General features: G+C 42.5%; 1 protein-coding gene across 4 annotated transcripts in view; it reads left to right on the top strand.

The window, feature by feature from the left end:
* The window catches only part of FBXL17 (F-box and leucine rich repeat protein 17), a 934,277-nt gene that overhangs the window by 105,700 nt on the left and 806,490 nt on the right, over positions 1 to 22,087 (top strand). The window contains exon 5 of one of the 4 annotated variants that reach the window (XM_077290022.1): positions 17,733 to 17,939. The exons of the other annotated variants lie outside the window; for them this stretch is intronic. Coding sequence (XP_077146137.1) covers positions 17,733 to 17,864 — 132 coding nt within the window. The 3' untranslated portion in view covers positions 17,865 to 17,939. Of the gene's footprint in view, positions 1 to 17,732; positions 17,940 to 22,087 lie in introns of those variants that run through there. 4 annotated transcript variants of the gene reach the window in all.

The following is a 22,087-nucleotide window of genomic DNA, read 5'->3' as shown; positions in this document are numbered from 1 at the left end:
ATATGAATCGCAGCTTCAGCACCATGCAGAGTGGGTACCACACGCTCCGTGTGGTACCCACTCGCCATACGGGCGGCACACGTGTGCCGCAGGTATGGCCTCCGTGAGTTCCCAGGCACACGGACACGGATAACTCCGGTACCGATTTATTCCGGTACCGGAATTATCTGGACGTGTGGGACAGCCCTTAACCATCTAGATGCCATAGTCACTATTAACAGCATCTAATGGGTTAAATGGCTATGGTCGGTGCCGAGACTAATGCAGCAGGGTGTCAGCTATAGTGTACACCGGTCGGAATGTGTCGTTTTCTGCATTCTTGCTTTGTATCAGAATGATACTTTTTAATCTATGATGGAATAAAGTTCTAAGAAATTTTCCCAGGAGCTGGAAATGTTTTTTGTTTCGTTTTTATTTATTTTTTTTTGTCATCGTCACACGAATATTCGGATTGTGATTTCCTTGCACTCTGGACTATGACAATGGGTGAACTGGCATAATTTTTTCTCCTTACTATGGGAACTGTGGTGGATGCGATCAGTGAGTATATTAATGGATCTACACTTAATCACACTCCTATTTAGAAAGGCGGATTTGCTTCCTTAATGCCTTGGAAAGCATGGATTGTCAGAAGAGGTCAGCCGAATACTTTTTGTCTAGGTGTTGCATGCCTGTGTAATAATAGCAGGACATTTGGTAATAATTGACAATACTTGATCTAACAATAAGAACGCACAGGATCTAGTGCAATAAGTTGGGTTGACCACATGGTGGCAGCAGAGGTACTGTTTTGGCTCCAGGACTCTCCTAATGAGTCTATGTTGGACCATTTGGGAAAGAAATGCAGCAGTGTGTGCCGTCATATGGGCAGAATTTATTTAATTGAAATAAAGTAAATTTGTCCGTTTTAAAATTAAAGCCCACCTAATTGGATAATTAAAAACAATTTAAGGAGATCATTTTATTTGCTGCATTAGTATAAAACAAATGTCATTATTCATTAAAATGTAATTTTCAGGACTCAGAACATAACATTGCTGTTTCCTCCATCACATTAAGCTGGTCTGTGATAAAATAATTTTCTGGGTTAAGTATATTGTGAATAAATAATGTTCCAGTGATTATTTCTTACTGCCCTTTATTTGTTAGCACTGATACATTGTATTAAGTCCATAAATCAGGGGCATGTTCACATATCTTGGATTTTATGCTCTTTTTGATGTGGATGCCACTCGACGATCCATGTGGAATCAATATCACACCCATGGGACTGGACTCTCCGCAACCTCGTCTGCATGCTATGGACAACTTCCGTATGGATTTATGGCTGCGTGACTGAAGACCATTTCCCAGGGAAATAAATGACTTATTGCGTATTTCAGATGGAAATCGTAGTATCCGAACCATGGAAAGACCCCGAGGGTGGATCTGAGGATACAGACTTACATGTCTTATACTGAATCACGCTTCATATTTATATCCAATGACTGAGCACCCTAAGTGGCTCAGCCTGATCCCTCGGGGATTTAGTAGTCTCATTTCATTATCGGAGAAATAGAGAACGTCTTTATCATCTTAAGGACTCGTTCACACGGTCAGTATTTGATCAGTATTTTTCATCAGTATTTGTAGCGAAAACCAGGAGAGGAACAGTCAGTGGAAAAGTATAGTAGAAACCCGTCCCCACTTCTGTATTTATCACCCACTCCTGGTTTTGGCTTGCATATGCTGAGGTGAAATACTGAATGTGTGAACAGGGCCTAAAACTTTGTTGTTGGACAATGTGAGGAATAAGGAATTTTTAGTTGGCAAACCAGGAGCTTTCAGGACGATGGCATGGACAGTGGGTGGCACAGATGTAATACACTTTAACTCATACTCTTTAGCTGCCAGTACAATGTTCGTTTTAATAAAAAAAATTTAAACTCTTTCAGACATGAATTACAAATGAAATACACCAGACATATATACGATATTTATTCTGTAATGTCTGCAGGGTATATTGTCTAGTCTGGTGACTGATTCGCTTTAAAGAGAGCCTGACAGCGATTCTGAGGAAAACCTACTTTAAAAGTTGCCGGGGGACTGAGCCGCACGGGAGACTAGTCAGACAGGGGGCTTCCCAGCAGATTCTTCCCACCTCCTCCCTTTGTGCGACAGGTCCCGGAGTATAAGGAGACCTGCGAATCTCTGGCAGGGTCATGGGAGAAGCCTCCGGCAGCTTCTAAATGATGTTCCCCCCTGAAACGCCGCAGTGCCAGTCACCCATACCTGGCTGAGCTCATACGGCCATTGTCTGTTACATGCTGATGTCATGGGTGAGGTTTTATTTTTCACTGGATGGACCTGTGACTTTAACTCTTACCCGGAGATGGATATCATGAGTGCTTTTCAAGTGGACCCCTGAAGCAACAGTGTCCAATTTCTTGTTTCTCCCACACACAATTTCCTTGTTCTTGGGGTCATAATGATTTCCATGCAGAATAACCCATTTGGTTCTCTAATATTATAGATTTAGCACTGAAGCAGAGCTGAGAAAGCTAACCCCACCCACACCACAGCTGACCCCGCCCCCACCAGGCTTTCGTTGTACATAGCTATAGACAGTGAGCTGCTTATCACAGCGGGGGGTGTCTGACCAGGAGGCAGGCACTGCTGTGTCCTGGCAATAAGCTCCTGGTGCTAAAACAATCATTGGAGGTAAAAAAAAAACAAAAACAGCTTGATAAGAGAGGCATCACTGAAATCTGTGTTTAACCCCTACAGCATGTTATCTTCAGATTAGCATAGCATAAACCTGCTGACAGCATCACAATAATAGAATAAGATGTCAGTGAGAAGAATCTGCATAGACTGAAGTTGGACTTACTCAGTAACTCCATCGTTTAGCCCCAAGGGACATTGGATCATTTTCTGCAATTATAAGTTTTTCCTTAAATCAAATTATTGATTTCTCTTCAGTTAATATAAATTCTCAGGCATATTTTGTAATGAAAGCAGTTCATTACAGTTCACCCTCTTTGGAATTGCCCTTAATTAGGAAAAGTTACTCAGTAGAAAGTAAAATCAAGGAACATAATTAGAATCTTGTATTGAAAAGCGATATTACTTTTTCCTGGAGTGTACATTTTATTCCATGTAATATAAATGCTTTTCTAAAGAAGAAATGGTTGAGCTTCCTATTAAAGGCAATCTGTTAGCAGGGTTTTGCTATGTAATCTGAGAGCAGCATAACATAGGGCAAGAAAGCCTGATTCCAGCGATGTCACTTACTGGACTGCTTGATGTAGTGTTGGTAGAAGTCTTTTTCTGATGTGGATGTAGCAGAGCTAAGACTTTTGGACTGTGTATAATCCCGCCTACGCTCCTGACTGTCAGCTTGCTGTTTACACTGTGAATTGTCAGCAAGCTGCCTATCAGTGGTGGGAGTGGGGTTTCACAGATTAGCCTGATTGCCTGGAATGTGAGATGTAGTCCTATGTGATAACCTCCTGTTGATAAAACAATGATTGTAGTGAAGCAGCACACAGCCTAATAAATGACACATCCCTGGAATCAGGCTCTTGTGCCCTATGTTATGCTGCTCTTTGATTTAAATGCCAAAAATCTGTTGACTGATTCCTTTTAAACGGGATATCATTTACTATGACAACCCCTTATTAAACGTAACAGTGCCCCATGTAAAATAAACAGTTTATATTCTCATCTCAAGGACCGGTGCTAGTGTTGTTGGCTCTTTCTGTTGACTGCAGGACATCCGCAGTGCCATAAAGGTATTGAAGCCATCTAAAGATGTTCTGCATCAGTGGTTAGCACCCGTGCTCTGCAGGACAAGATGAAATCTTCATGGAATTTGTATGTTCTCAATGTTGTTTTGCGGATTTCTTCCAAGTACTCCAGTGTGCTCCCACAAACATTCTGACTGTGGTTGCCATTGCTGTCCTTATTGGGGCTCACAATGTCTGTAGTTTAGTGCGCTATAAAAGCAAAGCATAATAACATAAATATATACCGGTATGTGAGAGCATAGTTTTAGTTAGTACATGGAGAATCCCTGGCCACTATGAAATGGGTCCTTCTGATAGCACTGGGCTCTCGTCTTCCCTTCTGCTGATCTATTTCAAGAAAAGCACATCCAGCCCATGAATGGCAGCGCTTCCCAGGACTCACATTCAAAGATGATATTTCATATTTTTTTATTTCATAACTTAAAATAGAAGAGAGACAACGCGTTTCGGATACAGTATATATCCTTCTTCAGGTATCATAAAAACACAGTACAAATCCTACTAGTATAAAATTCAATTACACTTATATATAGTATCAAACCTTTTATCCCAGCCTCAGAAACTTGATTTGGGGTGTGGACCAAGTTCAGGAAAACACCCACTAATTGATACAGCCTTGTTAACATTGATGCAAGAAAGAGAGGAAGGAAAAAAAAAAAAAAAAAAAAACTAAGAAAAAAAAACCAAGGGGGGGAAACCAAAAAAAAACCAAAGGGGAAAAAGGGGTCGCGCCACGTTTCGCAAACTTATTCATGGGGCGATTCGAGTCCTCATCGCCACTTTCTAAGTCTGTTTTCTATGACAAAATAAAGCTTTATAAGCGCTTCATAGATGATCTGATTATCATATGGAAGGGGACAGAGGAGGAAGCGGCACAATTAATAAAGGAGCTCAATAATAACACCTGGGGGATTACGTTTACATCACAAATTAATAAAGAAAAAATGGTATTTCTTGATTTAGAGATCAGCCATAGTGGGAAAAAAATCATCACGAAATCCCACTTCAAAAAAGTGGATTCAAATGGCTTTTTAGATTTCAATAGTGCACATTACAAGAAGTGGAAGGTTAATATACCCCACAGCCAATTTTATCGCATCAGAAAGAATTGTACGAGAGAATCTGATTATGTAGCTCAGTCTAAAATTTTAAAAAGAAAATTTAAGGAAAAAAGATACCCGAAAAATTTGATAAATGGTGCATATAGGGACAAAAAAATAAAAACACAGGAGGAATGTTTAAAAGGAAAAACCAGGAAGGGGGATACTTTGACTACTGGTAAGGAAAAAAGTGATGATCGCTGGAAATTGAATTTTGTGACAACATTCAATAGGGGAAATAAAGTCATAAGAACTGTGCTTTCTAAATATTGGTATATCTTGAAGCGTGACCCTGTCTTGGGAAAACATCTCCCTGATAAACCAGGGATTACATATAGAAGGGGGAAAACTTTGAAAAATTTGGTGGCCCCCAGTAAATTAAAAAAACAGTTGGATTCAAAAAGAAAAAACATTTATAAAAATAAGGATCAAACTTTATGGGCAGTTCTTCAAGGCACCGGAGTTTTCAAATGTAACTCCAAAAAATGTTGTACCTGTGGGATCCTAGATCATGGAGCTAAAAATATCAAATGCAATAATACTGGTGATGTCTTTGAAATCCCACAAAGACTCACCTGTAGTAGTGATCATGTTGTATATGTCATCACATGCAGCTGTGGTTTGCAATATGTGGGACGCACTGTACAGACACTGCGCTCCCGCATTAATGGCCACAGAAATAGAGCAAAAAACGGCTTTTTAAAACATAGTCTCTCAAGACATCTGCTACTTAAACATAATAAAATTTTTAACATAAAAGTAACTCCAGTGGAGCAGATACCCTCTGGGGTTGCAAACAGGAATTCTCTTTTAAACAGGAAAGAAACGTTTTGGATATATCGTTTGGGAACATTATTTCCAAATGGATTGAATGATATTATAGAGAGAGTGTAAAGGTTGCTTTTTTTTCCCCCCCCCCTTGGTTTTTTTTTCTTAGTTTTTTTTTTTTTTTTTTTTTTTTCCTTCCTCTCTTTCTTGCATCAATGTTAACAAGGCTGTATCAATTAGTGGGTGTTTTCCTGAACTTGGTCCACACCCCAAATCAAGTTTCTGAGGCTGGGATAAAAGGTTTGATACTATATATAAGTGTAATTGAATTTTATACTAGTAGGATTTGTACTGTGTTTTTATGATACCTGAAGAAGGATATATACTGTATCCGAAACGCGTTGTATCTCTTCTATTTTAAGTTATGAAATAAAAAAATATGAAATATCATCTTTGAATGTGAGTCCTGGGAAGCGCTGCCATTCATGGGCTGGATGTGCTTTTCTTGAATTACTCATCCTGTGTGAGCCTTAGGGTATGTGCACACGTTGCAGATTTCTTGCAGAAAATTCCTGAAGAAAACCGGAAATTTTCTGCAAGAAATCCGCATTTTTTTTTTTGCGTTTTTTTTCCGTTTTTTTCGCGTTTTTTTCGCATTCTGCAAGCGTAATTAGCTTGCAGAATGCTAAAGTTTTCCCTGCGATCTGTAGCATCGCTTGGAAAACTGACTGACAGGTTGGTCACACTTGTCAAACATAGCGTTTGACAAGTGTGACCAACTTTTTACTATAGATGCTGCCTATGCAGCATCTATAGTAAAAGATAGAATGTTTAAAAATAATAAAAAAAATAAAAAAATGCTTATACTCACCCAGACATCTCACCGGCGTCCGTTCCGTATAGCTGGTCTGTGCGCACAGGACCTCCCGTGACGTCACGGTCACGTGAGCGGTCACATGACCGCTCACGACCAATCACAGGACAGTGACGTCATTCGGCGAGGTCCTTCAGCGCACACCAGGTACAGAAACCGAACGGCAGCGTGCGAGGAGGCGGCAAGACATCGAGGGTGAGTATAGGACTGTTTATTATTTTATTTCTTATTTTTTGACCACTTATATGGTGCCCAGTGCGTGGAGGAGAGTCTCCTCTCCTCCACCCTGGGTACCAACCGCATATAATCTGCTTACTTCCCGCATGGTGTGCACAGCCCCGTGCGGGAAGTAAGCAGATCAATGGACCCCTAGGTGTGCGGAATCCCTGCAATTCCGCATTTTTAATGAACATGTTGCTTTTTTTTCCGCTATGCGATTTTTTCGCGGAAAAAATCGCAACATTTGCACCAAAAATGCGGAATACCCTGTAAATAATAGGAGGCATATGTAAGCGTTTTTTTTCGCGTTTTTATCACGTTTTTATAGCGAAAAAACGCGAAAAAAACGCTAACAATCCTGAACGTGTGCACATGGCCTAACTCTGGCTCTTTCACTTGGATCCACCAGAGGCAAGCTGCAAGCCCTGTATATTGAAAAGTATCTCAGAGGGAATTCTGAGGATACATAATTTAAAGCCATTTCAGTTTTTTATCAGGTGAGTGCATAAAATTGTGCACCCTTTAAAGACTATAATATTGTGTTTACGCACTTAGGGCGCCGCGATTTGTCTGTTCTTCTTTCCCAAACAGGGTTTTTTTGTATACTTCTGCTGATCTAGGCCTCAATGTTTTTTGGGCAAATCTCGCTCCATAAATCTGTATAATATGTTATGTCTTGCTTAAAGAGGTGTATTCGTGGGGTCTTTTTTTGTTGAGAAGAGCAGTTGTTAGGCAGCGCGGACAGATGATGTTAGTGCTGCAGGTAGGTCTAGATTGAAATCTGGAAGCAGGGCAGACTTGATGACACTGTATAGCTTATTTTACTATGGAGTCTAGTGTAGCAGATTTGATCAGCAGAATAGCTAAGAACCTAGCACTATAATAGCAGCCTTTGTTGGGTGGCCAATCAAAACTGGCGCAAGGAAGCAGTCAACTAGAGGGGTGGATGCCAAGTATATTAATCCTCAGGTAGCAATCCTCCTCCTTAGCTAGATAAGGCATTGGGGGACATATCACATGTGTACACCAGGTTCCCATAAAAACCCTATGTGCCCCAAAATATTATAACTAGCTGGAGTAAGGAGGAGTATACAGTGCCTTGCCTGGATCCAGGAGAGATGAGTAACAAAGGACTATCAGGCAGCATGTAGTTTTGTGTTCAAAATTGCAACACTGTTCCTAAGCCCCTGGGTTTTTGTAAGGCCAAAAATAAACCTTCATCTCTACATCTCATCCCCTTTTTCTGCATGGTTTTTAGAACTTCATTTCCACGTTTCTGCTTGTATCATGGTTGGTCCAATGTACTGCCAAGAAAAGGTGCTTATGAAATTAAATGTTACACATGGCCATTGATGCAGGAAATCTGTAGAGCAGATAAGAACAAACTACGGCCCGAGGGCCACATTTGGCCCTTAAGCTGTTCCCATCTAGTCCACAGACTGGGATCTCAAAAGGGCTGGAAACAGTGATGTATTATACCTCATAACAGCCCTCCCCCATCTTGTGTCTCCATTTCACCAAAATCTGCATCCTCAGGATGAATATACCAGTGAATATAATGGTTAAAGGCTATGTGTACATATTGAGTATATGCTTGCAGAAATTTCTGCAAGGTTTCTGTATCTCTTGGTAGCAAAAACGCACTTTTTGTTGCTATTTTTGGTGCATTTTTGTATGCGTTTTTACAGCAGTGAAGGCTTTTTTGAGCTAAATAAAGATATAAAAAAAAATAATAAAAAAAATAATTCTGATTTAATATCTTGGTTTAACACAACCTTTTCTATTTTTGTATTTGCCACGACAGCACCCACTAGAGAGAGGGGATCCTCCCCTAGGAACATGAATCCTACAGAGATAAAAGGGGCGGCCCCCCCTCGCTCCTCAGTTGGTTTCCTGTTCCTAGATGGGAACCCACAGAGAGTTATTCATGAAGAAGAAAGCTCGCCTGGATTGCCGCCTGTACGACTGTTACTCGGTCTGGAGCCCCTGCCGCTCAGTGGAGTCGGGGGAATGTTCCTGTTGGCTCCCCCCTCTTCTGGTCGCATCAGAATGGATTATTTTGTGGCAACAGTCTCCCTGCTGGGACACTGTTTGAATGCTCCACCGCATGGTCACAGGATTCCCCTCAATAAGCCGGTAAGTGACCGCTGTATTGGAGCTGCGGAGAGCAGCGCTTACCCCCTTAGTGCGAACCTGCCGTCAGTAGCTCCAGCCGCATCATTCCCCAAGAATAGCAGTGCAGACCTCAATGGCGATGCAGGGCTGCAGGCGTGAGCTGAGTGCCCGAGGTGGCCGGCGCATTGTGGCTGCAGGCGCGCTTACCTCCTCAGTAGCAGTGTCTTTAGCCGCATGGATCATGGAGGTGCGTGTGTGCGCAGTATGATTGGTGTCCCGGAAGTGGATGTTTGAACTTCCGGGGGCGCGGGGTCAGACTAGCATTTCCTGTGAGGACGCCATAGTGTTCCTGTGTGGTGGATGCGGTGTCCTGACAGCGAGGCCCCCTTTTTTCCTAATGGAGAGGTAAAAAAAAAGAGGCGGTGTGTTTTGATCGGTAGCCTGCACTATATAAAGCTGATTAGTGTGGTGGGCTTTGTGTAAACATGTCGTCTCAGGAGGATATTGAGCACCCACTGGAGGAGTTAATTCTACCTAGTGGTGATGCCAGGAAAAAAGGTAGTGGACACTCGAAAGTGAGTGACTCCACTGAAAAATCGGGGAAGAACAGAGGGTCATCCCATTCTACACCCCAGGCCAGCCAAACAACCCCACAGCCGGTATATGATCAGATTTCTGGGTGAGTCTAAAAAGATGGAGCTTATGGTGCTCTCCTCTGCTCTTATTTTTCCGTAGGCAAAAAAGACGGGCAAAACTAAACATAGGCAATGTGCCCTATGTACTGAACCTCTGCCTGACTCTTATATAAAAAGGTTATGTCAAGGTTGTATAAGTCATACCTTACAACAGGAGGGATCGGTCAAGATGGATGATTTTAATCTTATGATCCGTGAGGAGCTTCAGTCCTTAAGTAGTGGTCCTTCTGTGAATTTTGAAAGGAGAAGCAAAAGAGCACCCTCAACTAGATCAGACATGTCTGCAGAAAGTGGGGAAATTGATTCCGATGTCTCCCGTGCTTCGGGTTCCTCAGAGGAAGAAGACTGTGTTTTCCTACTCATGGTATAAATAATTTGGTAAAATCGGTAAGAAACACAATGGGGTTGTCAGAATCCAAGGAACCCCAAATGCAGCAAGAGGTTATGTTCGCAGGTCTCTCCCAGCGAAAATGTCGTGTATTTCCGGTAATTCAAACCATTAAGGATCTTGTTAAAAGGGAGTGAAATAAACAGGGTCAGAAGGGATTTGTACCTGTATCTTCTAAAAGGCGTTACCCCTTTGACGATGATGACTTGGCCAACTGGTCTAAGGTGCCTAAAGTGGACGCGGCTGTGGCATCTACTTCTCGTCGCTCCTCTTTGCTTGTAGAGGACGCAAGCGCTCTATTTGATCCAATGGACAGAAAATCAGATGCACTGCTTAAAAGATCATGGGAAGCTTGTATCTCTGCTTTTAAACCGGCGATTTTGGCCACATGCATGGCAGGTCTATGCTGGTTTGGCTAGACCAGCTGGATCAGAACATTAAGAATGGTATCTCCAGAGAAGAATTGCGTGCCTCTATTCCCTTGATTAAAGGTGCTGCGGCTTTTTTATCAGATGCCTTGATAGACTCCCTCCGTTTGGCAGCCAGAACGGCTAACCTTACCAATACAGCTCGTCGGGCATTGTGGTTAAAGAACTGGAAAGGGGATGCTCAGGCTAGATCTAAGCTGTGTGCCATGCTCTGTCAGGGTGAGTACCTTTTCGGGACTGTTTTGGATGATATTTTGACCAAAGCAGGGGAGAAGTAAAAAGAGTTTCCTAACCCTTTAATTCCCTCTTACAGAAGGGCGTTCAGAAAACCACCATTTGGCAAAAGGAAAGGCTTTAAAGAACGCTTGAATAACAGAGTTCAAACAAAAGGGAAACCTATTCAATAAGCGTCCCTTTAAACCAGCTAATAGACTCCGTTAATACTATTCTGCCAGTAGGAGGTAGATTACTCCAATTCACTACTCAATGGAAGGAAATAACAGCTATTTCCTGGGCCATAGATCTAGTATCTTCGGGCCTGACCTTAGGGTACCGTCACACAGTGCCATTTTGATCGCTACGACGGTACGATTCGTGACGTTCTAGCGATATCGTTACGATATCGCAGTGTCTGACACGCAGCAGCGATCAGGGATCCTTCTGAGAATCGTACGTCGTAGCAGATCGTATGGAACTTTCTTTCGTCGCTTGATCACCCGCTGACATCGCTGGATCGTTGTGTGTGACAGCGATCCAGCGATGTGTTCGCTTGTAACCAGGGTAAACATCGGGTAACTAAGCGCAGGGCCGCGCTTAGTAACCTGATGTTTACCGTGGTTACCAGCGTAAAAGTAAAAAAAACAAACAGTACATACTCACATTCCGGTGTGTGTCCTCCGGCGTCTCAGCTTCTCTGCACTGTGAGCGCCGGCCAGCCAGAAAGCGAGCACAGCGGTGACGTCTGACGTCACCGCTGTGCTTTCCGGCAGCTGTGCTTACACAGTGCAGAGAAGCTGAGACGCCGGAGGACACACACCGGAATGTGAGTATGTACTGTTTGTTTTTTTTACTTTTACGCTGGTAACCACGGTAAACATCGGGTTACTAAGCGCGGCCCTGCGCTTAGTAACCCGATGGTTACCCGGGGACTTCGGCATCGCTCCAGCGCCGTGATTGCAACGTGTGACCGCAGTCTACGACGCTGGAGCGATAACCATACGATCGCTGCGACGTCACGGATCGTGCCGTCGTAGCGATCAAAATGGCACTGTGTGACGGTACCCTTAGACTTTATCCGGATACCTCAAATTCTTTCCTTTTGACTTCCCTAAAATCTAAACCACAGCAGGACACGTTAGAGCTTGAAATTAAGTCTCTCCTAGTTAAACGGGCGTTAATAGAGGTTCCGCCATCTCAGATAGGGAAGGGATTCTACTCCCCCTTATTCCTGATCACCAAACCTGATGGCTCCTTTAGAACGATAATAAATTTAAAGAAATTAAACACCTTTTTAAGGTCCAGGACATTTAAAATGGAGTCCATACGTTCAGCTATAAAAAATCTGTTCCTGGTTGCTATATGGTAGTCTTGGATCTCAAAGATGCTTATTATCATCTTCCTATACACCAATCACACCAGCAGTTCCTCAGGGTGGCGGTAGTAATGAACGGCCAGGTTCGTTATCTGCAGTTTAGAGCTATGCCCTTTGGGTTGTCTATGGCTCCAAGGGTTTTTACCAAATTATTATTAGAGATGATGTCCTTTTTACGGGTAAAAGATACACTAGTCATTCCGTATCTAGACGACCTACTGATTGTAGCGAGATCCCCCCTTCAGTGTAAACAGAGGTTGGAGGAAGTTGTTGATTCGCTGTAAAGACTTGGCTGGATTATCAATTGGGAAAAATCCAGACTCCAGCCGGTAACATGTCAGAAGTTTCTTGGACTCCTTCTAGACTCAGTAAGCCAAAAATGTATGCTTCCTAAGGATAAAAAGACATCCATAATTAATAAGGTAAACCTAGTGATTGTAAAACATAAAATGTCACTAAGAAGTGCCATGTCCTTGCTAGGTTCGTTAACTTCTTGTATTCCTGCAGTTCAATGGGAACAATTTCATACTAGACAACTGCAGAGTTTTGTATTAGAAGAGGACGGTAAAAAGCGGGGACATTTAGATCAGACAGTGTTTCTAACTTTAGATGTGGTTCGCTCCCTTACATGGTGGTTGGACGGGGAAAACCTCTCGAGGGGAGTTCTTTGGGTAATAACTCCTTCAAACATAGTGACCACAGACGCTAGTCCAGAAGGCTGGGGTGCACATTTTCAGGAGCAGATTGTTCAGGGTCTCTGGTCCAGATCAGAATCTTACAATTCTTCTAATGTTAAAGAATTAAGAGCAATATATGAATCCGTACTCCACTTTCTTCCTCAGCTGCGAGGCTCCCACACAAGGATCCTTTCCGACAACACCACTGCGGTGGCTTACCTAAACCATCAAGGAGGTACGTGGTCGGATGCTCTCATGTACGTTACATCAGACATCATGAATTTAGTCGAAAATTTTTTGTCCCTATCGGCAGTACACATCAGGGGTATAGACAATTTTTGTGCCAATTTTCTCAGCCGCCACACCCTTCATCAAGGGGAATGGATGCTCAACAAAAAAATCTTCAGACTGGTAACTGTCCTATGGGGGGTGCCTCAAATAGACTTATTTACAACAAGATCCAACCGACAGGTCAGAACATTCGCCTCGTTGTGCAGAGAGGACAATCCGGATATATTCGATGCCCTTCAAGTTCCATGGGCATTCAGTCTAGCTTATGCATTTCCCCCTTGGAATCTTCTACCCAAAGTTATCAGAAAGATAAGGGAAGAAGGGGCGAGAGTGTTGTTGATAGCTCCATTTTGGCCCAAGTGGCATGGTTTTAATGGCTCAGGGCAATGTCGATTACAGACCTTTGGATTCTGCCTCAGACCAAGGACCTACTGTCTCAAGGGCCCTTCTTCCACCCTCAGGTAAAGGGCATGAACTTGACTGTCTGGAATTTGAGGCAGTTATTAAATCTTAGAGGATTCTCTAAAGGATTGATAGATACCCTCATGAAAAGTAGGAAGCCTTCTACTACAAGAATTTATATCAGAATCTGGAGAAAATTTCTTGAGTTCCACACAGCACAATTTTCTCCTAAAATACCTATTTCCAATTTTGGAGTTTCTGCAGAAGGGACTTGAGTTAGGTCTCTCTGTAAGTACTCTAAAAGTTCAAATTTCAGCTCTAGGAGCACTCTTAAATTATGATATTGCAGGTGATAGGTGGATATCCCGTTTTATATCTGCATGTGAACGGTCAAAACCAATCCGTATACCTCAGGTCCCACAATGGGATCTAAGTTTGGTCCTAGACGCATTAACAAGGAGCCCTTTCGAACCCCTTCATACAGCCTCATTAAAAAATATCTCACTAAAGACGGTATTGTTAGTAGCATTAGTATCTGCTAGGAGGGTAAGTGATCTCCAAGCCTTATCAATAGACCCTCTGTTTTTATCAGTAGCATCTGACAGGATTATTATAAAGACAGACCCGTCTTATCTTCCTAAAGTTGCTACTAAGTTTCATAGATCCCAAGAGATCTTCCTGCCTACTTTTTATGAAGATCACTCAACTCCAGAAGAGGAGAGGCTTCATACCCTAGATGTTAAGAGGACTGTTCTAGCCTACTTAGAGAAGACTAGGGACTGGAGGAAGAGTAGGGCTCTCTTTATATCTTTCCAGGGTAAGAACAAAGGCTCCAAAGTCACAAAGAATACATTATCACGCTGGATCAGAGAAGCCATAACTCTGGCATATATAGCTAAAGGAAGAGATCCTCCACTACATATGGGAACACACTCTACGAAGGTGTTGTCAACTTCCTGGGTAGAGAAGGCAGACGTGCCAATAGACCTTTTATGTAAGGCCGCAACCTGGTCTTCACCTAGTACTTTTTATAAGCACTATAGATTAGATCTGTCTTCCTCCTCTGATCTAACCTTTGGAATATCGGTCCTTGACACGGTGAACCCACCCAAATTATAGTCTCTGTAAATCTCTCTAGTGGGTGCTGTCATGGCGAATAGAAAATACCGGATTACTTACCGGTAATACAATTTTATAGAGCCCACGACAGCACCCACTCACATACCCTCCCTTTTTATAGTAGCACGAGGTGCCTTGGTGGTGAGGTGTTTATAGCTAAGAAAATATAGAATAAGTTTGTAAATATGTACATATTACTGAGCTTGCTAACTGAAGCCTGGCGGCGGTTCCTCCTATTCTCTGTAATACAACTGAGGAGCGAGAAGGGGCCACCCCTTTTATCTCTCTGTAGGTTTCCTGTTCCTAGGGGCGGATTCCCTCTCTCTAGTGAGTGCTGTCGTGGGCTCTATAAAAGAACATTACCGGTAAGTAATCCGTTATTTCATGCAGTAGCATCAGGGTAATGTGATTAGGGCTTGGTGTCAGCAGCTGTCATTGATGCCCTAGGCTTAATAATGAAAAGGTGTCAGACAGACACCCTCATTACTAAGCCGGTAAGTAAACACACACACATGGTCATCAGCCTATGTAGGAGTTTTAACAGAATAAACATACATAGGCTGTAACCAAACAGAAACTCTTAAATAAAAAAAAAATAAAAACTTTGTTGGCTCCCGCATAATTTTCACAACCAGCAGACGGAAGGCTGATGGTGATAATCTGGGAAGGAGCCAATAGCCGTAAAGGTTCCCAGGCTATTAATATCAATCACAGCTCTTTTCTTATCATTTAGTGGCTAGATTACAGGGGGACCCCAGAAAAACTTGAGTGTCCCCCTATGGAATCTAATCAGCAAAGGCTAGGCAGACAACTGTGGGCTGATATTAAAAGGCTAGGAAGGGGGAATGGATATTGGCCCCCCTCCCAGACCAAAAACATCAGCTCTCAGCCACCCCAGATAAGTCGCATCTATAAGATGCGCCAAATCTGGCACTTGTCCTCACTCTTCTCACTTGCCCTGTAGCGGTGGCAAGTGGGGTGGTAGTTGAGGGATGGTAAGGGGGTTGATGTCACCTTCGTATTGTCATGTGGCATCAAGCCCCCAGGTTAATAATGGTGAAGCGTCTATAAGACTCCCTCATTACTAACTCCATAGTGATATTATAAAATCAGACACCCAGAATTAAGTCATTTATTTGAAACAATGACAGACTCGTTTATTGAGTCGAAATTAAACAATACAAAAGAAAAAAAGCCTCACCGTGTATTATATGGTAGATAGGCTCTGATACTGCAGTCAGGATCCAGATTCTGTTTGACCATCGGATAAGTTGGGTAAAAAAAAATTGGGTCAGCAAACTGATTTTCAATAAAAAAAATACTTCTTTATTTAATTCTTATAAAAAAATTAGTCCAGACAGATGGTAAAATCATGTAGCATTCTTATGCGTTTCTGGCCATAGCCCTTAGTCATAGAATTTTTTATTGAAATTCAGTTTGCTGATCCAATTTTTTTTTCCTTAGACCATACTCACCGAACGCCTAATCCACTGATACCAATGTTTCCTGTATCAAAAAATAAAATAATAAACCACAATATTCCTCACCTGTCTGCAGAGAAGATGATCCGTAATGTCCCTCGATGATCCTGATGACTTTGAGAGCAGTCACCGATTACCTCCTGTCAGTATATCCCCAGCGACCAGCGGGTAGAGCAGTCACATCTCCTGATGTGATTGTTCTACACGTGAGATAGCTGTGGGACAATCTGGATTGTGTGGACTACGGCGGACAGGATAGTATATGGCGGCTTTTTTTTTTTTTTTCTTTTTTTTTTTTCTAGGGGACATGGGCATCGGGGATTTGGTGTTAGGTGAGCATAATGTTTTTTTTTTTATTTGAATATGTATGTATTTTACTTTTTTTTTTTTTTTTAAGTTTGAGCGCAGGCGCCGGCTGTCGAGAGACTACTTCTCCCATCAACGGTTCCTGCTATCAATGTTATCAGTGACAGCAGACATAGCCTAATGGGAGGAGTAGTCTCATCAGCCCATGCCTGCTGACCTAAGGTAAGCTTTTTACCGTGGGTCACAGTCACAGCTGCAGGGTCACACTGATAGCATGACCCTGGAGCGCTCTGACTGACGGTCTTACCGGCTGTAGCGTTACCACCAATAATCACCGTGCCGATGTTTCCCACACTGTCACACAGATGACAGCGTGGGAAACGCCATAGGAAGCCGGTAAAAAACAAACAAAAACTCAGCAAATCCGCAAACATTTTTATACCTGCATTTTTGCTGTGGATTTGACTGACTCAATTGAAGTAAATGTGTGGGGAAACGCTAAAAATCCGCACAAAGAATTGACATGCTGCAGAAAAAAACGCACTGCAAATATTCTAAGGCAATTTACTGATCATGTGCACAGCTCTTCAGGATTGTTATTGAATTAGCTTGCATAAGGATTTCATAGCATTTTTGGCTAGTTTCCACGTGGAAAAAAACGCTGCGAAAACGCATATAAAATGCACTGTGTGCACATAGCCTAAAAAAAAAGCAGATGACTCCCTCATCCACCATTCAGTTTGTTTGATTGACACTCGGCACAGCAGGCCCGATGACCTCAGTAAGTTACGCCTACTGTGTGGAACCTTGGTTCACACACCAAAAAACAGCAGTGTGTTGGGGGGGGGGAAGGGGTTGGGAGTGTGGCAAGTATCATTTTTGTTGTCATTCACTTGGGGAATTAATATTGAGCAGAAATAATTTCAGCCTATTGGTTCGGCCCGCCACAACAGTCACGGTCTCTCGTGTGGACCATCAGGAAAATTAATTGCCCACCCCTGCTGTAGGGGGCTTGTATCACCAGGACATTCCCTTACGTGTTATTAGGACTTGCCAGTATCAAAAAAATTGACACCTACGTAGGACTTCTTTCTGTTAGCCACAAGAAAGACATACTAACGGAGGGGCTCATGCGCTTGCAGTAATACATGCTGGATATTCAGACTAATGTCCAACCACATGGTGAACAATCAGCCTGATCTGCGATGGTGCCAGCCACAACAACTCTAGGTAGGACCGCTGAATAGACGGAGGCCAAAACGCTATTAGAAGGGAGGATTTGATCACTTTGCATCAAGATGGGTTTCATTAGTGTATTTCAGGAATTTGGACTTTTAAATTGCACCTGGCTTTGATAAACTCACTATTTTAATCTGCTCATATTTAAATTTGATTTATAGGGAAAAATAAAATAGCCATGGTCAGACTTATTACAAATATAAGCACTTTGTAGATATATATTTTTTTTCTCCTTTCTCAATACTTTTCAGGTTTCACACTCGTCTGTATTGCCAGCAACCCTTCTGAATAATCAAAATTCAGTGTTATCACATTTGTGCACAGAATTGAAAATCGGATCAGCTTCTGACCTTCATCCGTGTATGTGCGAGATCGCCTACTGACCTGAATGCAATAGGTTCAGCTTTTCCATTTTAATCTGGCTGTTAAGCTTGATACCTTCCTTATTAAAGGGACTTGTCACTGAAAATAAAGGGATGCAAAGTGTTTCCGTTTTGTTTATTTTTTAATCTGCTATGTTTTTCTTTGAGCGCAGTCTCCTGTAAAATATTTGGCTCTTGTTTCTGTAGATTGTATATATTTTATGACATGTATTATAGTTGGTTAACAGAAAAAGAGACACTCTTCCTGACACTTACTACATAAAATTTGGCCATTAATGATTTTATACTAAAAAAAAAAACACATTTTAACGACAAAATATTTCAGAAGTCCCTATTGCTAAAAAGTGATAATATTACTAAATTACGGTTATTTTCCTTCACCATTTCTGCTTTTACCATTTCTCCATTAAGACGTGGCTATGGCTATTAATACAAATTAACTGGGGATTTAGTTCAGAGAGTGTATATCAAATACAGAACATAAAAGCTACAAGCATCTAAACCATCAGTGAGAACAAAACATTACAGAAATTTCCAGTTTCTTGTTGCATGGTTCAAGACAATTAGTGCTCCAGCAAGCATCGCTTGTCAACGGGATAACATTACGACATTGTCAGACTCTCTAGAGGCCTTATGTGGGGCAGTCCATGAAAGAAGTAATGCGGTGTGGAGAGATGTGTGTAGAAAAGCTGATATCAGGCCATTATATAAGGGGTTAAGTGGCAGTATAGAAGTCTTTCAGCACTCCGTTATCAGCCATGATATCGGCAGCACATGTCCTGTTTACGCAGGGTGGGGTGCTGCCGATAAGTGATTTTTTTATTTTTTTTTATTTTTTAGCCTCCTAAACCATGCAATCCAATTGAATGTTTTTTTTTCTTGTTACGGCATATTCACATGGGTACATGAGTTTGTACAAACATTCATTTGCCAACTACCTGCTCATCGAATTGCATCCTAAGATAGAAAAAGTCTCACTGTCTACCACATAGGGGTAAATGCAGGCGGTGCCTTAACTGTGCAGAGAGTGACATTAAACAATGACAGCAAGAGAGTTATATTGAGATAAAATATCTTTACTATAACTCCCGCGTGTTATACTTTCTAATAAAAAAAGTGTGTGTGTGTGTATATATGTATATGTGTGTATTTGTTATTTTTTTTTTTAAACTACCAGATCTGTGGATAGCTCATATTAAATTGCTTGATTAAGGTTAAGCATTGTGACTTTGATCTGGTCAACCATTTCAATTGACTTCTAGTCTGTCACCTCTACTTCTCCATCGATAAGGATATGTCCTATTTCTGCTTTAAAAAGGTTGATTGTTAGCTATGCAAACTGATACATTGGTGAATGGGGAGCATCACAGGCTTAAAAATGTTCGCTGTACTGGGGCTGTAGCCTAAGCAGGACTGAAAATGTTCACTGTGCTTAAACTGTCATTGGGGGTCTTAAAATCCTTCAGAATCGTACCCAGATAGACCCTTCCTCACACTCAAGACATTTCTTTAGTGGTGCTGCCGCACCTTCGGCCTTTTCCAGAATGACCTTCCTGCAGCCTGAGGGCATAGACTTTCTGTTTGGGCATGGTGGTGCAGCCCTCTTGAGCGGTAGAGGAGGGCCCCTCTCCTGGTTCTCAGCAGATGTGATCTATGACCTAAAGTCTGCAGGGGCCAGTCTAGCCTGAGGCGTGGTGCTGTTGCCATCTATACATAGCCGGTGAGTGGCCGTGGACATTTTGGCACAATGGGCTATTTTTCGTGGTTCCCTTCGGAGGCCTAAGGGGAATCCTTTTTCTTTCCTACATAACACATCCTGCAGCATAACTGTATGCTCAACTGTAATAAGAAGCGACTGAACCTGGATTGCAGCAACAGTGATATTATAGATATTATACCTAACCTAAGTAGGTTCACTTTGTACTTCACAACATGTTTACCAGTCACGTTTCCATATATCTGATCATTTTGAACACTGCTTTCACTTTACTGTATATTCTGCCCTCCCTGATGTGAACAACTTTCCCGCTCCTATCACTTATTTACTGTTACAAGTAGAGATGAACTAAAAAATGTGAGAGGAAATGAACACTCAGTCTTTACAAATATCCTCATTCACGAAAATGCAGATTTTAAATTTAATTTATTATTTTTTTTAAACTTGCTCCCATACAGATTCAGCATAATTATAGCCACTGGCCACCATTTTTCCATTCCAAACCATAATAGGCTATCAAAAGGTAAAAAAAAAATTATTGTAAAAAAAATCTCTGCTCACTGCTCTGGCCTCTCATCTACTTACCGACTCCTGTCCCATCCTCAGTGCATTTCCTGATCCCTTGCTGCTCACAATGGAATTTTGTGCCCAACTTCTAGGTGTTGTGGTGCCGGAGAGAGTTCTACACATGTGCGTGGCGGGTCGTGATGTCATGACGCCGCTGACATCCCATGCGCTTGTGCAGAACCCTCTCAGGCACTGACACCCAGAAGTCTGGTACAGTGCGAGAGGACCAAAGATTCCAACGTGAACGGTCGCTGCATCAGAAGTTGAAGAGGAAATTTCACAGGAAAAACGTGCAAATTAGAATTTTGCGTCATTCGGCCATCTCTGCCTATAATGGTCGTGCAAGAGCACCATCTTCTGTTATGAGTGCAACTGGCTCACTTTTAATCAAAGTTATATATTTTCCCCTTCACACATCCGTATAATACCGGTTCCGGTGTCATCACTGGTTTAGATATGTTTTTTTTTTCTGGTATGGCCTAAGAATAATCATTTCCATAGCTTCTCCTATACTTTGCAGTGTTAAACACGTACAGCACACGCCTTGCACACTGATGGTCATGTCTCCGTGTGGTTCACGCTGACACGTGGAGATCACCACAGGTTTTTCAAATAGGTACATGTGGATGTGTCTTCCATGCCCCACATACTGGGAACATGTACATGTGAAGGGGATGAGGATACTAACAGCGTTTTCGATGGGCATTTTTTTTACCTGATTTTCCCTTTAACAGAGGATGCTATATTAGCCCCAGTTACAGGTGAAATTCAGCCACCTCGCTGCATAGCAGATCTGACTGGGTCTCCTAGGACCCAGCAGCTCCTGCTCCCTCCCTACATCGGGCGATCACATGACCACTGTGGTCTGGAGGAGGATGTGCTGTTGGCGCTTCCTATATGCTGTGTACACACTGCTTGTTTAGCACTCTTTATACAGCGATCAGGAAGGTAGGCATGGTAATTAACCATCTCTGCGCTCTGTAGTGGGAGCCTGGCTTTGTCTGACAGATAGCTCCTGCAGCTGCCTAATGTAATCTGCTTAAATATTTTGGACTAATAGCAATTTTTGCTGTTTTGATTTCATTAAAAATGTTGTACTATTTGCCCTGTTTTTTATGCTTTTTGGTGCAGATTTGTCCTCACTCGTTAGTTTGAGTGAAATGTGCAGCAAAAACACTGAAAGAATTGAGATGTTGCAGCTTTAAATCTGCTCCAAACCTGCAAGTCAAAAATAAGTAACGTGTGCATGATTTCAGGATTCTCATTCTCATTGCTGCCATCAGGAAACCCTTCAGGTTTTCTTGACAAATCTGCAACGTGTGCACAGGCTCTTACAGGTTGTTTCTCTGCACATTGCTTGCTGCAGAATGAATTGGCAGAAAATCCGTCAGTGATCTTGTTCTGTGTAGAAATTTGTAGCTCTTGTATCTGTCCTGAACTCCTCTTAGGCTACATTCACACTAGCGTCGTGCACTGCACGTCGCTATGCGTCGTTTTGTTGAAAAAACGCATCCTGCAAAAGTGCTTGCAGGATGCATTTTTTTCTCCATTGACTTGCATTAGCGACGCAGTGCGACACATTGCCACACGTCGCAACCGTCGTGCCATGGTTGCGTCGTGTTGCGTCGGACCGTCGCCACCAAAAAATGTTGCATGTAACGGAACTCCGCCCCCTCCTCCCCACACCTCACAATGGGGCAGTGGATGCGTTGAAAACCAACATCCGCTGCCCCCATTGTGCGGCGCTTTCACTGCTAGTGTTGGTGCGCCGCAACGTCACATAGCGACGTGCAGTGCACGACGCTAGTGTGAAAGTAGCCTTAGTTGATTGAAGACCACAAACCATATTACAGTCAGGGCCGTATTTGCCACTAGGCACTTGAGGGCACGTGCCTACGTGGGGACAATGCAGGGGGCGGCACCTGAGAGGGGGAATATG

The sequence above is a fragment of the Ranitomeya variabilis genome, chromosome 1, assembly GCF_051348905.1.
Source record: "Ranitomeya variabilis isolate aRanVar5 chromosome 1, aRanVar5.hap1, whole genome shotgun sequence".
Taxonomy (NCBI): Eukaryota; Metazoa; Chordata; class Amphibia; order Anura; family Dendrobatidae; genus Ranitomeya; species Ranitomeya variabilis.
The sequence above is the reverse complement of the archived record's forward strand: the minus strand, read 5'-3'. Positions and strand labels throughout refer to the sequence as shown.